The 17016-nt window shown below is 43.4% G+C and overlaps 1 protein-coding gene across 3 annotated transcripts in view; it reads right to left on the bottom strand.

The window, feature by feature from the left end:
- The window catches only part of zfhx4 (zinc finger homeobox 4), an 84318-nt gene that overhangs the window by 30823 nt on the left and 36479 nt on the right, over positions 1 to 17016 (bottom strand). For all 3 annotated transcript variants that reach the window (XM_086305998.1, XM_086305997.1, XM_086305999.1), the window contains exon 6: positions 7248 to 7482. In XM_086305998.1, the coding sequence (XP_086162124.1) occupies positions 7248 to 7482 (235 nt within the window). The remainder of the gene's footprint in view (positions 1 to 7247; positions 7483 to 17016) is intronic.

The raw sequence follows: 17016 nt of genomic DNA, 5'->3' as shown, positions 1-17016 counted from the left end.
CTATAGCTTTTTAGATTTTCAGTTTTATTCAACTGCCTTGTACAGGCTACTTCTTATATACTATAATTTTACACAGTAGAGAAAAACTTCTCTTCAGCCTCCTCTTGTCTCTCTTCAATCACTTGCATTTTGTGAAATGTATATATTTTTTGCCCTTAAATGAACTTGTCACTCACTCCTTCCCTCCTTCTTTCGATCCTTTATAAAAGAAAAGGATGGCAAGAGGAGATGGCATCTCTTGAAGAGCCTCGAGATGACTAAAGCAGCGGGCATATTTGTCTAATTTGCACAAAGACATCCACATCAAAGCACAAATCAAGAACCATGCTCATTCAATGGTTTTTTATCAGTCTATCCATTTCTTGTTCTTTTTTTTTCCCCAGCACCCTCTTTTCTCTGTCACATTCCTCTTTCTCTCTCTATTTTCAGAATGTTATTAGGACATGATAAAAGCAAAAGGGATGTCATGACACAGGACCCCCTGTTAGCATTAGGAGGTGGGAGAGGAAACGAACGGGAGAGAGAAAGAGGGGGGGGGGGGGGGGGGGGGGGGTGAGAGAAAAAAAAAGATGAAAGAGATTTGTCTGGAAATGATTGCTCACAAGGCATTGATTCTCTGCTTTAATCTCACACAGTGTGCTCAAATTTCCTATTAGGGAGATGAAGAAAAGAAGCAAGAGGGAGATGGGTCTTATTCACATAGGTAGGGAGGTGAAACTTGGCATGTCTCTCGGAGCTTCTTTGGGCAGACAGAACATACGTTTCCCTTTTTCTGAAAAAAATCAAAGTAATGTCCAGATTAGCCCCATTGTTATTTTATTTATTTGTTTCTTTTCTTTTAAATGTAACGCCTTGCTTTTGGACCATTAGTATGCTGTAGGTAAGCAGTTGAGACAAAAAAATACTGTTACTGCTACTGTAATGCTGCACAGTCGAATAGAAACACACACGACAAGCCACTGACAGCCGCTGTAAGTGCAAAGCTTCCTCCGGTTAGAGCAGATTAGCCTTAGCCAATTGGTAATCAATACCTGCTATCAATTCTATACCTCCCATTGATGGATGAGGGAAGAGAAACTGAGTGGAGAGTGTAGACGGACACAAGAAAAGAAAACTTTTTGCAGAAATGCTGCCCAGTAACTATATTTCTTAATGTTCCTATTTTTTTTGCATGTGGCTGTGAGCGTGTGTGCGTACAGGCTGCCTTCAGTGTCCATTTGTGAATTGTATCATCGCTGTCTGAGATTAGTGGCTGCTTGGACCAGTGAGCGTATTGCCTGGTTACCGTGGCTCCGGCTCCACACAACCCTCCTCCCATCACTGGATTGTTTGTCTTAATGCTGTGTGACATGGGCCATTGTTTTGTCCATCTGTGGTTAAGAGTCAATGGACAGGGGGTGTATGAAGGGATTGGGGAGGGAAAAGAATAGACGTGAGGGAGAAGAAAATAAAGAAGAACAGGGGTGAAGAGGGTGGGTGCGGGTGGGGGGTGGAAAAGGAAAAGAAAAACAAGATGGGGAGAACAGCTAAGTGGTGAAAAAAAAATATGGGAAGACAAAGGTCAAAAGAACCTGAGAGTAAGGGGAAAACTTGCAGTAAACCTGTGATTTCAATATGGTCCTTGGACTTTGCATTCACCACTTCCCTTTCCAGGAGTCTTCCAGAGGCTTTCAGGTCCATATGGAGTGGGGGGCCTTAAGCTCTTTGTGATATCATTGACGTGAAAGACGTTCTGGCCCTGTGACGCCAGTCCCCTCTTCAAAGGGTTAAGTCATATTTAGTATGCGTCCTCAGAGCCCCACGGCTTTGTATTGTAAATAAGACTAATGTGGCATTGGTCAGGTATGCTAATTCAGATAATCAGCGCAATTTCTGCAAATTATAACTGTCAGTGTGTTGGGCACAGAACCTTGGCGGAAAACATGAGGGAACAATTTAGACGGGGTAATACCCCTACACCAAAGAGCTGCTCAACTCAAAGAAAAACAATCGGCTGAGCCCATACCGCCCCAACACACCATTGCAAAAATAGTTTATGGTGAACGAGGCACTTTTTTTTCTGAGGCACAAGTCGGGCTCCTGCCCATTTTTTTTTTGTGTGCACACACACAGAGACCACAAAGTAATTATAATTTGCTTGGATGGAATTATTCAAAAAATGACCACATCTTTTACTCCCTCAGCCATAGAGAATATGGTTTTGGGAAATTTGGGGTAAATTGCTACTTGCCGAAAATATAATAATATACATATATGAATGTGTCTTATTTTGATTTGACAAATGATTTAAAATGCAGAGTATTGTCTCCAACTAATTGCACGGCAATAAAAAGCTACATGCTTTACAAAAATCCTCTTGGGCAAAATCACATCGCTCTCATCAGAATAGTCCCCCCCTGTATTTGTATTCGTGTTGGACACATAAAATAACATTCCAGGTTTTTATTATGCGAGGAATGAATCCCATCTGACTGAAATATGTGGACTTTACCTTTTACAGTATGTAAGTAACTTCCTGTGTCACGGTAAATGAAGAAAAGGTCAAAAATAAATGACTGCATTTAATCATCTGGATGTGAGCAAATCGATATGCATTATAACTGGTCGGCTTAAACTATCCAGAGCAGTTCTAAATGTACATATCTAATAGATGAATGCTTAAAGCTGTTCCTAATAAAGGGCTGAAGTGTCCTTTCATGAGCTAGTTATCTGGTTTCACCCTCTCCATTCTACAACTTAAAAGAGAAAATGGCGACCGCTATGCTAACTCTAGTGGTTTTGCTAGATCTGGGTGTGTGTTGCATCCTTTCTCTCAGTCCTCTGGCCATCCATGAATGTTTATGTAATGGCCACAAATTACTGAGACAAACCCTGAAAATAGACTTCTGTCTGAGGAGAGACCTTTCCGAAAAAAGACAACCACTGGAATGGCGAAACCATCCCCACCACCCGAAGGAAAAAAAGAAAAAAAAACGAGGCATAAGATGAATAAGTGAAACTGAGGGAGGAGGTAAAACCTAATACCTCAAAAGTTTCTTCAATGTCATCACATCGAAATGCTCTTTGGGATGCTCTTTCCCACATTGAAAATGGGATGATTTCTTTTTTCTTCTCTGTGTTTTTTGGTTCCTCGACTTAGCTCAGACACAATTCGACGGCGTGCATTTTACAACAAGGAATGTCTGTGCGTTCGGAAACAGGCAGGATGGCACACTTTCCCACTGGCCGTGCTTCCACCACCTCCTCCTGCTGGAAACACGCACACAAACACGCATCTATATCCACACTCAGCCACATATATATGTGGATAATAAGAGTCCATTAGGCTCAGGTTTTAGCCTACAGCTGCTATGTAAATGGTTAGCACTGCTACACTAATTTAACTAGGACCAAAAATGTCCTAGAGCCTTATCACTCAGAGAAAACAAAGGGCTCTGGACACACTCGCACGTGCACCCACACGCACATGATAAAAGTGTTGCTGGTCTAAGTCAGAAGAGATCTTTTGTTTAAAACAGGGATTCAGACAAAGAGGGTCTTCTCCCTCCCTCTTTAATGCATGTCGGGTGACGGTGGTTGGGGTCGGGAGAGAGGAGGGGGTTTACGGAGTGATGGAGATGTGCGGGTGGTGGGGTTGGTGTTGGAGGGATGGATGACAGGCTGGATTCTCAGACATAATTACCTCCATAAGATCCCATCTCCCTTTCCTTTTTGAGAGGGACAGAGGGAACAAGGAAAGGAGAAAAAAAAAAAGACAGAAAGTGAAGTATGCAGAAAAGGCCTCATGTTTCTGCTTGGTCTGGCTTATGAGGAGCTTTACACATGATGGAGCACAGGGCTAATGGGCGAGGAAACACATAGAAAAACACACCCATGCTTGCACGCACGCACACACACACGCCTCCTGAAAATGCTCTTTGTAGTTAAACAAATGCTCAAATGGTCGAGAGATTCAGAGCTGGCAAAAAAGGGAAAAAAATCACTGTAACAACTAAGCTTCAGAGGTTGTTAATTTCTCAAAAAGTCCAGCTAAACAAATTGTTCAAATTATCAAACCGATGATGGAATACCCATGACTCGCAATCTGTCATATTTTTCTTTTTTAGCTGTTTTACTAAACAGCTCCATTCAGGACGTAACTTCATTACAGAGCGCAGAGAAGTACAAAAAATATCGAATTTTTCTAATAACTTTTGGACGACCCTCAAAGCAAAATCCTCCGTGTTGAGAGGCAATTCATTTATGCCCGCTCTTCTGATGCAAACTGGCATTTTTTATAAACTCAATTTTCTTGATCATTTCTAATTGCACACAGAGAGGGACGGTTTATCTCAGAAATGTGGACACAGTGGGCTTTTTGTCTCTGAAGGACGCAGTTGAGAGGTTGCGGTTAAAAGTTCCTGCTGTTTAGGCCGGGAGTGCTAACTGCTGCACATGCAAGGGTGCAAGCGGGCAAGCGAGCACAGAGTTCACTCGCTTCACAACGGTATTTACCAAAGGTAAAGGCGTGAGTTGGCTGGGCCCAGGTTACGAGAATTAAACACTCAAGAGGACAACAGAGACCGACAAGTTCTCAGAAAAACGCAAAGACACACAAATGCACACATACATCGGCAAACCTATGCATTTACAAGCTCACAAGTACTGCATGTACACTCCTGTCTTTGTTCAAAACACCTATATTCTTGCGGTGTGTCTCTCCAGTACCGTATCCTTAATTAGGCCATAAAATCAGCATCAAAATTGTTTAATGAAAGCCATTCACATGTACATAAAGTCCCAAGCATTAGAACTCTTATTCCCAAATGAGCCTATAATTATGTGGCTTGGTGCCAACTCCCAGGCTTTAAGAGAAAGATACCGGTCAGCACTTAAATTAATCTTTTTCATACCAGTCTCTAATGAACAGAAAGTGCTCGAGTCAGGAGTTGTAGCCCAGAAAACTAACAGCACACGAATACACAAACAGAGGGTCCTTAAACTGAACGTTGGATGAAAATGTTACCTACTATAAAGCATTTTCCATTGCTGAAAAAAAACCCCATTCGCATCATATATCACTGCGGGAGCAATCGCCTCTCTCGTAAGGCGGGCTAGCGTGTGATGCTAACAGGAACTATTTTGTAATCGGTTGAAAAAAAAAAATCCTAAAAATAAACAACAAATACAACAACACGGATTTTATTAGCAAACTACAGAACAAGAACACAAGCCCAATTTATTCCACTGACTCTCAGTGTTTGATCTCTACTTGACATGGTTGTAACTTTGCTCACTGCGTACACCTGCCAAATACTTATGGGCTACAAGGAAGTAGCCTTTGAAACATTTACCACGTACCATGTGAAAGAATACCGTTGTTCAGAAGAAAGTTATATAGAGTGGGCAAAAGAAGGGCATCCAGAAAAGTGGCTTAGCATTTTGGACGGTGCCAGCGTCCGCTTAAGGTTTTACGCTATCTTCCTCATGGAAATTCACCATGTGCCATCTCAAAGCCAAGGTATAAAATGAGGGTCCAAGCAACAAATTTAGTGCGTTTTAAGAGTGGAACATTGGAAATTTGGTGCAGCGGCCAAATATTGCTTTTGACAGGTTTAAAACCTGCTTGGGCGCATTGGTTTGAGATTTAAAAAGGGAAGGGGAGGAGGACAAAAAAGAAGAAAAAAAAACGGTAAAAGGCCTGGAGAAAAAAATGGACAGGAGCTGGAGGAATAAGCAGGACAAAGAAGGAGAGAAAGAAAGAGAGGAGGGAGGGGGGCAAAAAAGAGGAGATGAGAAAGAAGGGGGGGGGGGGGGGGGGGTTGGTGGCTATGTTAAAATGTAAGGTAATGATTTATCTAAGCATGCTTTTCTGCTGCACCCCAAATCTCACCGAAACTTTGATCCATGTGTAATTAAAACCAAACATTCACCAGCAGCAGTCTCCACTCCAGGACAGGGAGCTCGTCTCCTGTTAATGTGTGTGTGTGTGTGTGTGTGTGTGTGTGTGTGTGTGTGTGCGCTAGGACTCACATATGTTTCTAAGCGCTGGGCCCCCATCTGTTTTGGGAGTATATGTACAGTATAAACAGGACACTTTGGGGAGCGCAGATTCATGGTGGAATATACATGAGCTGACACACACACACACACACCTAAACACACACACACAGACAGATGTATGGGCTAATGCTATGCTGGAATGCTCTTCAAAATGTGTTACCCCCCCCCCTTACTTTCCCCATTCCCCCCTGCACTACCACCACACCCCACTCCACCCGCTCCTGCAGGTCAAGCAAAGCAAAAACAAGTTAAGCGCTCATTTTCTCCCGGCAGCATTAACATAGGGATGACTAAATAATGGACCCTGACTCTCTGTCTTCTGGTTTAAATTACAACGCAGCCCCCTCCCCTTACACCCTGCAACCCCTTACCCACCATCCAACCCCCCACTCAAAGAAAAACGATTAATCTTTTTTTTTTCTTTCTTTCTTTTTTTTGTCTCTCTGAATGTTTTACAGTTCTGTTACACTTATTAGCTGCTGGCAGGACGGAGACTCTTAAATGAAAGCCAAATTGCTTTGGTCATGAGAAAGGAAATGAAAGCTCACTCCAGGGAGAGACTGTGCAGCCATAGCATACATGTGTGTGAGTAACGTATGTGTGTACAGGCCTTTCACTATGAGATCCTCCCAAGGTGAAATTTCATAAGCTGACTTGCCTGCTTGGGATGTCCCTGTGCACGGGACACTGTGTGTGTGTATGTCTATGTGTGTGTGTGTGCATGTTTCAGATATAAGAGCAGCAGCCTAATAGGAACAGTATGCTCATTTTGGAGAGATTAGGAGGAATGGACGGGCCTGTATCGAGAGACGTGATCTGGATATGAAGGCCAAAGGAAGGAGGGAATGAAGTACGGAGTGAGAGAGATTTGACAGAAGAAAGAGAGAGTGATGCAAGGGAGGGAAGAGATAGGAAGAGTCTAAGGAGTAAAGATTGAGGAATCTGACTTCAAACAAAGAAAACTGACCACTTCAGCTAATATCAAGGTTTTAAAATCTAAAAAAAGAAGAACAACAAAAATAAAAATAAAAGTGGAAGCCAATAGAAAATGTTAAAGTCAGGCCATGTGTGCACTCCACCAGAAAAAAATAAAAGATGTGACAAAAAGTTAATCCCCAAAGTATTAACTGAAATAGCCTTAAAACTAACAAATATTCTTAAGTATCACAGTTAAAGCAAACAAAGTAGGTTGAAAAAGCACAGACCTTGGCTGCTGGGGCACTCCTTGACATGGAACACCTCATGAAGGCTCAGCCCATCCTCATCTCCTCCCAGGCCTTGCTGGTGCAGCTGGAGTTTCCTCAGTCCTTCGTTCTGCTGGTGGCGAGCTGAGCGGGCGTGCTGCACCAGGTTGAGGCGGGCCTTGGTGGAGTAGTCGCACAGCGTGCAGTAGTAGACACATGACTCCGGGCTATACGAACTGTCCAGCTTCTGCAATTGCTGTGGAACAGACAAGTAGAGAGTCTGAAGGTTAGATGCATTCACCTTTTAGGGACAGTTCAAAAATTTCAAAGCAGGAGCAACTTCATTGTTTTTTTTTCCAGATATCTTTGTAACATTTTAATCTTGGCCAGAAAATCCTTCCTTCTATTATCCTTCCAGTTGAATTCCAAAAATTCAAACACCCAGAAATCCCACTTGCCTGGTTCTAAAAAAGCCACAAAAAAAAGTCAATAGTCAGCATTTCAGTCAGACCCATTATTGGCTACAGTGGTATTATAGATATTTCTGAAAGAAAAATACTAGAGAGCAAGATTCCTGACTAATGGCTCTTTTATATAAGTCTACTGCACAAGTAAAGATCTTCAAGAAGTACATATTTAAAAAAGGTATAGGCATAAAGGCAAGATATAAAAGGGACAGACAAACATGAAACTACCAAACAGAAATAGATATAACTTCTAAGCAGCTGAGCTTAGTTTAAAGACTAACATTTCCAATTAACTGGATATTGTCTAAGTAATGCAAAGACAGAAGGCCCCCCCCCACAAAAAGTCAGACAAGGTGTTGAGTTCAAAACACCGTTTTTGTCTTTAACATGCACATTGTCCAGCTCTCCATATTGTTAGCAGCTGCAGGGGTTTCTCATTCAATGTGTGCTGTCAGTTGCAAGCCCCTAATTTCCACTTGCCTCTTTAATGGCATTGCAGCCATGCAAAGCTACCCCCTACCTCTTGCCCTGCCCTTGGTGCATGTAGGTGCACAAACACCCACACACATGTACACACACACACACAGGCATGCACGCACAGCCCCCATCCCACCTTGCCCTACTCCCATACACCCAGTCAAGCCAAGCATATCAAGTGTGCTTCTGTTGTTGCTGCCGGGCTAATGAACAATGCACAAAAACAAAAGACCAGGCCAAGCTTTTATTATCTGATCCTCTGTGAAGGGGAGAAGAGAGAGAGAGAGGGAGAGAAAGAGAGCAACAAAGAGAGAGAGAGAGGGGAAAAGATAGCATGGCAGAGACACAGGGGTGGCTCGCAAAGGTTAGTTTATACTTTGTTAAGATTTATTCATACAGCCATGTGAGAAAGAGGTGCAGGGTTCTGTGCATGAATTAATGCAGATAATGACAAGTGTGCATGTGCTAGCCCTACTGAGTCTCTCACCTCTTCCTATAGGAAGACGTTTCATTCTGGAAGCAAATGAAAAGTTAGCCAGGTAATATTTCCTCCAGAGTATAGTTGCATCAAGCTATATGGAGCAGGAAGAGAGAGAGACTGGAAAAATGAATGTGTGTGTGTGTGTGTGTGTGTGTGTGTGTGTGTGTGTGTGTGTGTGTGTGTGTGTGTGTGTGTGTGTGTGGTGGGAGGAGTGGGTCGCAGGTGTATGAGTTCTAACCACCCCCCCTCCTCCTTTGACAAACAGGGATTAGCAACATAGCTACAGCCACTAACACATCTTTTCTCTCTGTCTCTCCCTCTTTCTTTCTTTTGTAGGAAATCTTGCGAGGTTTTTCTCACGAGACGGTGGGACGTCCCCTCGCAGTCAGAGGCCCTTTCAGAAGTCTTAAGTTTTAATTAAGTCGGAGTTGTCAGAAGAAAGCTCCCCTAGTCCAGAGCTCAGGGCCATTAATTACAGCTATCTTTGTTTCTCTGTGAAAGGAGGCCTCCCTCGCTCTTTTCTCTCTCTCTCTCTCTCTCTTTCTCTTTGCTTCTTTTCTTTCTTCCCCTCCCTACCTCGCAGGAAAACTGGGCTGTCGAGCCTCACTGTGGAAACACACTTGTGCTACGGAAGCAAGCACGCATATATCACATGCATAAACAAGAAAGTGTGACGTCATGGCTTTTCTTTCAATATGAACTTTTCAGCGTTTCTTTATAAACACTGGCATTAAACAGGAGGTGCTCAAAGTACCTTCTGTTGAAAACGACCTCTCAAAGCAATGCCATATGCTATACAGCATATGTAAAAGCCCGTGTAGTTGCACACATTCTGACTGTCATTCATCCTCTGATCAATTAGGACAACCACAATATCAAAACAGGATTAGCTTGGAACTGGTTCTTTCTGAGCTTAACCGTATCTGGACATTTAAACACACTTTTATTTTAACGTCATTCTGATAGGAATGGGGCCCAGCTACAGTTGAATGAAGCTGAAAGCGGGGCTCTTAGAGCTGAATAGAAAACTGGTAATCAAACAAAGCCTTTCTTTCCTCTTGTGACAACCTCGAGAAGTACGTTAAGAACAGCCCCATATGAAGACCATGCTAGAATTGGAAAGTGTGTGAGCACACATGGCCATAACAGTTAAGAGTCTTATCAAGAGAGGCAGAGTTTCAGAAAATACTTGATGGCTTAAACTGGTTCCTAATGGCAGTAGGAGAATTGTAGCGCTTGTGGCCTCAAACACCACACATCCTTTACTGCTGTAAGTTACATCGTAATGTTTTTAGGATGTGAGGCTTCAGCTGAGAGAAGCTGAATGATATACTTTAGGGTTGAATTGGGATGCCAGATAGGTTTAGACCTAATATTAATTCTTCCCCCATCAGCACATTCCAGAGGGTTTGTTTAAGACCTAAACTAGAGGGCTGTCTGTCGCTCTCTGGCACTCCGCAGGCCTGAAATGCAGGCGGTCTGGTGATCACAGGCCAGAACATCCATGATTTATGAACTTTTAAAGGAGCACTTTGACTCCTGCCAGGCGTGGGCTGTGTAATGCATATTCAAACACACAAACACACTGTTCCTGCTCCTGGGTTTGTGCCCCTGTGTGTCTACTTGCAATGTGCATGTAATTTATGCTGCTGCTGATCTGTATGTGTGTATACGCACATTCGTATCATATCGAGCGTCTTTGCGCAGAATGGCAAAAAGAGCCATCCTTGTCAATATGGCACCTCTCCAGCCTGCCTGGTGGTTAATTGTTGGGGATTAGTGTTTGGCAAACAACCAAATAAGCCAACACTCCCTGTGGGCCAATCAAAATCAGCTACACAGCACTCCCTGGGTGGATCTAAACAGGGCAGAGACATCTCTAGATGGCAAAGGGGGTACATGCACACACATAAAACCCCTTTCAGTCATCGAATATGCCACATTGCTGGCTTTATCAATATGTTATTGTCAATTGTCAGTATCAATTCTAATAGTGTGACTAGCGGAGAGAACATTTAGTAGTCTCCACTCAAGCTTGATTTAGACTTCTGCGGGAAATCTACGTCCTAACTTGCGTAGTGACCGGAAATTCCTTTAAAAATTTCTTTAATTTACCGCAAATTTACTGCAAACGTCCACGTCACTACTGCCTGACGTGTAGTTACATTTATAGTAAAGCTCACATATGAGAGCAACAGTGGCTCTCTCAGTATTTTTTTCTCTGGTGTTGCAGCAAGTGATCGTTACCGTGGACCCAAAAAGGGCTCAGACAGAAAGCGAGAGACAGAGAGATCCCTCTTCTAGTCAGGGAATTGCAAAAATATATCATTGTGGCAAACTGAAAATAGAAATGCGTGTGAGGTAACATTTAAATATGTGCATGTTACTGTTGTGTTGCAATATGTAGATATATATGTGAATGTTACCAGGTTTGAGCGTGTGAAGACCGAAAGCGACCAGGGTGCTCACTCAGACATTAGCCGACACATTAAAACACAAGGAGTGCTTGTCTGACACACACACACACATCACAATGTAAATTACAATACTCAGGACTTCCCATTCGGCTGTCAGAAACACAAGACAGTCAATGCTGTCAGTGACTTACACACACACACACACACAGATGCAAAAACACCCTGGGACTTGTTTTTGGGAGAGGGGAGGAGAGTCAGTCTGACAGGTAAAGGAAGCTCCCTGGTGTAGCAGTTTGCTGCTGCTGCTGTGTGTGTGTGTGTGACTGAGGACGACAGAGGACTGCATTCATTATGCAGAATGAGATGTTTACAAAACACCTTTCTCACACACAAGTAAACACGAGAACACACACATCTTCCCCTCGGCTCGCTGCCTGGGTTTGCGGGGAAGGATAGCGGCGCTGCTGTCTCGTATCCATTTGTTCTATCTGGGGTGACAAAGCTGCCTCATTAACTGAATTCTTAATAAGCCAAGCCAAAAGACATCTCCTCACAACTTCTTTTATCTCCCTGTGCATGTACGAGTACGTGAAAGAGCGCGTGTGGGTATAATTTCAATCCACCGTTTCTTTTTTGCTCTATGACTGTGCGAATGTGTGCGTGCGTTTTTTTATGCATTAGTAATTTTAACTCCACATTTTTTTTGATATTATCTCATAAGTATTTTTTGCGTCTGTCTATAATTTCAGTCGGGCGTTTTTTCGTGTTGTTTTTTGTGTTTTTTTGTCTTTGCCTGTGATTGTGATGCGTTCTCTGGTAACGTGGAAAATAAATTCAAAAGTAGAACCAGGCAGCGGGGTTGCATTTTTCCTCCATAAAGCAAATGACAAATTAGAGTATTCGGTACAAACAGGACTCTTTCCTGTCATTAAGTGTAGAAACAGGCAGCTAATGAATACATGCTGAAAGTGAGAGGTCTCCGCCACAGCGGTTATGCCTTAATAACCGGTGCTGTGTGCATGTGTGTGCGTGCGTATGTAAAGAAGTGCATACATTCAGTTTTGTTTTTGATTCCTCTGAGAGTGTGCACATGCATGCAAATGTACACCCCGCACATTGTGAAAATAAAAACCTCTTTATATCTTTTCATCTGTATCTCCTCTTTTTTGGGGGGGAGCAGGGAGTTTTGTTGGTTGTACCTTTACCCCCCCCCTTTTTTTTTAAGAACGTCACCAGCCTCCAGTGCTATCCCCTGGGCCCCTGAGGGCCATCAGAGACAAAAACAGCCCCACTTGGCCCAGCAAACAACAAAAGCATGTATTGTTCCTTGAAAGTATTTTAAACACATACCAGTACTGCCTGGAAGGCTGCCAAGTGTAGAATTCCATCAGTGCTACCAGCTCCCTAACACATGTTACTGCTAACCGACACTCAGCCCCCAAGACATAGATGTAACGCAAGATTGCTGCCAATGGATTCACTGGCAGACTGCACTGCTCAAAAGACTTGCGGAGAGCCCAGGTATGTGCCACCTTCCTTCCACAGATAAAGAAAACAGAGGCGGTGGTAGAGAGTCAGCGTCAGTGCTGCACAGACACAATAAATTAATATGCATATAGAAGTGCAAAAAAAAGTGCTGAGTGCACATGCACCAATTTACACACACACTCAGTGTGCGTCTGCAGTTACCCTCTCCTACAAAGCCACAGTGTGTAATCTAAAGATTCAACACAAGGCACTCCCAGCACACCTGAATCCAACCGACTCGACCTTCTTTTATTTCCTGATGGTCATCTTTCCTTTGCCTCCTGCCCAGGCTCTCATTTTCATAAATGCAAAAGAAAATATTTCCAAGAGCTAAATTGGCTCTCCTGTTTCTCTGGCTGCTGGCAATCACATGTGATCACAGCTCTGGGGCCGATCCATGAGGTGCAGGGGCCTGTGGATGAGCTTAGCTTAGGTCACCCAATAATAATAAGCATTCATCTCATAATCACTGCCAAGACAAATAAATGAATTATCACAATGAGTCTTTCATACGACATTTTCTCCACTTCTGTGCTGTCTCCCTGTCTCCCTGTCTCTTTCTCTCCCTTTCTCTGTTGCTCCTTACTTGTTCTTTCTTTCTTCACTTAATTTCTTCCTTCTTTACTATTTGCAGACAAATAGCGATAGAAGTTAGTAAGTGCACGGTGGCACGGTGGTTAGCACTGTTGCCTCACAGCAAGAAGGTCCTGAGTTCAATTCCACCATCAGGCCGGGGTCTTTCTGTGTGGAGTTTGCATGTTCTCCCCGTGTTTGCGTGGGTTCCCTCCGGGTACTCTGGCTTCCTCCCACCGTCCAAAGACATGCAGCTTGTGGGGATAGGTTAATTGGATAATCCAAATTGCCACTAGGTGTGAATGTGCGAGTAAATGTGAGTGTGAATGGTTGTCTGTCCTTGTCTGTTAGCCCTGCGACAGACTGGCGACCTGTCTAGTGTGTACCCTGCCTCTCGCCCTATGACAGCTGGGATAGGCTCCAGCGCCCCCCCGCGACCCTGAAAAGGATAAGCGGATGGATGGATGGAAGTTTATAAGTGAAGTGTGTAACTGACATAAAGATCAATCTGAAGTTCACACCTACCTGACCTCTAGTCTCCCTCCTAAAACACAACATTGCTAAATTATAACACAATTAACTTCTTCTTGTCCTGATCAGTGGACAGCAAGGAAATTAACGTGTAGTTTCAAAAATTGCAGATTACAAAAGACAAAGACACCAGAGCAGATCTTCCTTACTCACTTAAGCTCAAGTGTATGTGTGTTGGGTGTCTTGAAAGCCAGCTCACCTCCATCCCCCATGAAAATGGATCAGTATTTACATTAGCATTAGATTTAGACAGCATGGCTCAGCCACTTACTGCCTATTAGCTATCCTGACCTTAGCCCATTAGGGTCTAAAAGCCCCCCGCTTGTCTCCATCACCACCAGGTGAGACTGACCAGACCTCCCTATTTCCCTAAACCATTGTGCCACTGATTTTATCTTTTCCACCGACTCAGAGTAGGAGACAGATCGTGAAATGCTGAGAAGAAGATCACTGAAGTGCTAGCATGCTTGTTAGCCTGTTATATTTTATACTGCCAGTGTGCTAAGACTTTCGGGTAGGGCTCATCTTTTTCCATTTTCCCAACACACCAAGATGCTTTTGAGGAATCAAAGCAAGTTCTAATTGACAGGGTCTACGAAAAACACGAGTAAAAGGGTTCCAAATCTGGGACTTTAGCTCATTTACCTGTATCATCAAAGAAGTTTGCACTACACGGTTGTTGTTCTGTTTAACTGAAACTGAAAAGGAAGAGAAGGTAAAATAATTTTGGTGCTAAAAGGATCAGTGACTTTTTGCCAAGTTTGTTTTGCTTTGCTCTGGTGGTAGTGGGGACTTGCTACAAAAAAAATGTCTCCAAGAGAAAGTGTGACAAAAGGAATGACAGAAGCATACAGTGAACAACACTAAGCGAAAGATTTGATGATACACGGGGTGAAGAAAATCTGTGACAAGGAGAACAAAAGAACAAGAGATGGAAAGAGAGCGAGAGAGAGAATGATAGGGAAGAATCTAGACGAGTGTAGCTGGGTTCAAATCACTAATTACACATTCCTGAGCCTGTGAAGGGGAGTATTGTTTTCCAGTTAGCCCCTATCCTGTCGCATGGTTTCACTTAGCACAAAACAAAAGGTACAGGGAACAAAACACAAGCCTAATACCAGGCCCTGCTAATGACAGAGAAATGGGAGAAATTATCCCTGGGGTGGATCCTCGTGAGAAAATGGCTAGTGATTACTGGACAAAAGGGAGTTCATTTTGAAACTGTCACAAAATGGCAGACTGCCTGCTTCTTTCTTCTAATGGTCGTATTTATCAAATAGATCTGCCTTTTAATGCTTTTTTGATAGACATATCACTGTGCCCATCTACAACTATAGATTCTACATAGTGGTATATATAATGAATAATCAACTTCATAACAAAGAAGCATACAATTGTCCTTTGTATGCTTACATTACACATTCCAATTTAAAAAAAACAAAACAGTGTCAGGTCTTATTCCTTGGAAACAATATGAAAATGTGGCTTGTTGTGCAGAAAGGCTGCGTCCAGGTGTGTGTATGTTAGGCTGGTCTGTCTGCCAGGAACAGCACAATGAATGTACCTCTTCAGCAGACATGTTTTGCATATTGCCACAGGAAATCAGGTGCCTTGCAGGTGACCTACAACGTGGCTCACTTGATCCGCCGCTACTATTTTTATACAGAGTGCGACCATTTCTTTAGCAGTCGACATCAAAACTCTCCCAGTTAAACAATTTGGAGATATGTCACACAAACTCAGTCATTGAGCCCTGCATTTGCCAAGCTGGGTTCTTCTTTTGCTTCTGTTCCAGCAATGAAGAAGACTACCAATTTTTGCAAGAGACAAGGGGCGGCGTGAGGGTAAGCTGATAGCGGTGGCAGCACTGGGCAGAGTTGCCTAGCTAGTAGTGTTTGCCCAGGCCCCAGCCATCTAAAGGAAGGATATTGTTTTCCCCTGAAAAAGCCTCAGCCGCAGTCCGCATACCAGCGTCCACTCAACATACCAATGGGCTCTTTGAAGATTACTCAAATGTTTGCCTTTGTCCCCCCTCCCTCTGCTCCTGCCCCTAGTCCTATCCTAAACTCCTGCCAGAATGAGGAAAAGAGGAGAAAAGGGCAGCGGAAAAGGGAAGAAACAAAAAAGTCTGACTTGTATCTTCAGAAAACAATTGAAAAACGATACCGTCCTCTGCTGCACTCACGATACAAAATGGCTTCTGTAAACGACGGGCAGCTACTGAAAGGAAATAACAGCACTCTGGCAACCAGCACAGCGAATCCAGACACAAACAACAGAGAAGAGCGGCGTAATAATGTGTGACAGGTGAGGCACAAGGATCCAAGTCTCCCACCTGTCTGTCGATAAAGTGTGACATGCTTTTACAGGCGCTGCTCGCAGTCAGAAGTGAATATCATGATTCGAATCGGTTAATTTAACTAAATGTGCTGGAAACTACCCTCCCACCTCCACACCCCACGCACCCCCCAATACACACACACAAACCACATTAATCCTGAACAAGTGGGCTTTCTATCAGGTCTATTTCAAAGCATTAGGGATTACCTCGCAGAAACTAAGCTGCTTGAACTCACAGGAGGTCAGCGGTATTGTGCTGCCGCAAAAATGGAAGGCCAGTGGTAGAGACGGATAGACAGCAGGACAGGTCAGCTCCCCTTTCTGCAGCTCTCCGGCAACATCCCTAAATCCTTCTCCCTCCTTCTTTCTCTCCCTCTTTTCATCCCCGTCTCCCTCTTTCACCGTATAATCGAATATCTCCCACTACTTATCTATTCACTGAGCACCTAATGGTTAAAATCAATTACAGCTGGAATGCTGAAATACCGAATACGGGTCCACATGCTGATAATGACACAAAGAGTGTGAGAAGGAGAGAGACGGCAAAAGAGAGAGAGAGAGAGGGTGACTTGGGACCGTTCCAAGGGAGTAGCACAATTACCTCCAATCGATCGATTATTGATTTGAAGGGCGTTGAGGAGTATTTCAGTTCAACTTTGTCCATATCAATATCCTGATAGCTTCATGAGAGGGAAGAAGCACGGCTGCCTAAATACCATTTTTAAGCTGATGTAACGTTTTAGACTATTTCAAGAACGGAGCTACAAAAAAAAAGAGGCTACGATTTTTCCTGTCAGCTTTCTTGCAAATTAAGCGCACATTTTTAATGTCAGGTGATTTCAAAAGTAAAGCTAATGAACTTACACAAAAAGTATTTATCTGATCTCTCTGCCATGTGATCTGTCTGAGGCTGCTCTGATCAAATCAATGCATCAAAAGTGGAGACAACACGCCCCCGAGAGATCATGTTTGAGCTC

The sequence above is a fragment of the Aulonocara sp. 'chitande type north' Nkhata Bay genome, linkage group LG9 (assembly GCF_057382095.1).
Source record: "Aulonocara sp. 'chitande type north' Nkhata Bay isolate Kocher_YH1m ecotype deep benthic linkage group LG9, A_spYH_male_GT1.1, whole genome shotgun sequence".
In the NCBI taxonomy this organism is placed as follows: Eukaryota; Metazoa; Chordata; class Actinopteri; order Cichliformes; family Cichlidae; genus Aulonocara; species Aulonocara sp. 'chitande type north' Nkhata Bay.
The sequence above is the reverse complement of the archived record's forward strand: the minus strand, read 5'-3'. Positions and strand labels throughout refer to the sequence as shown.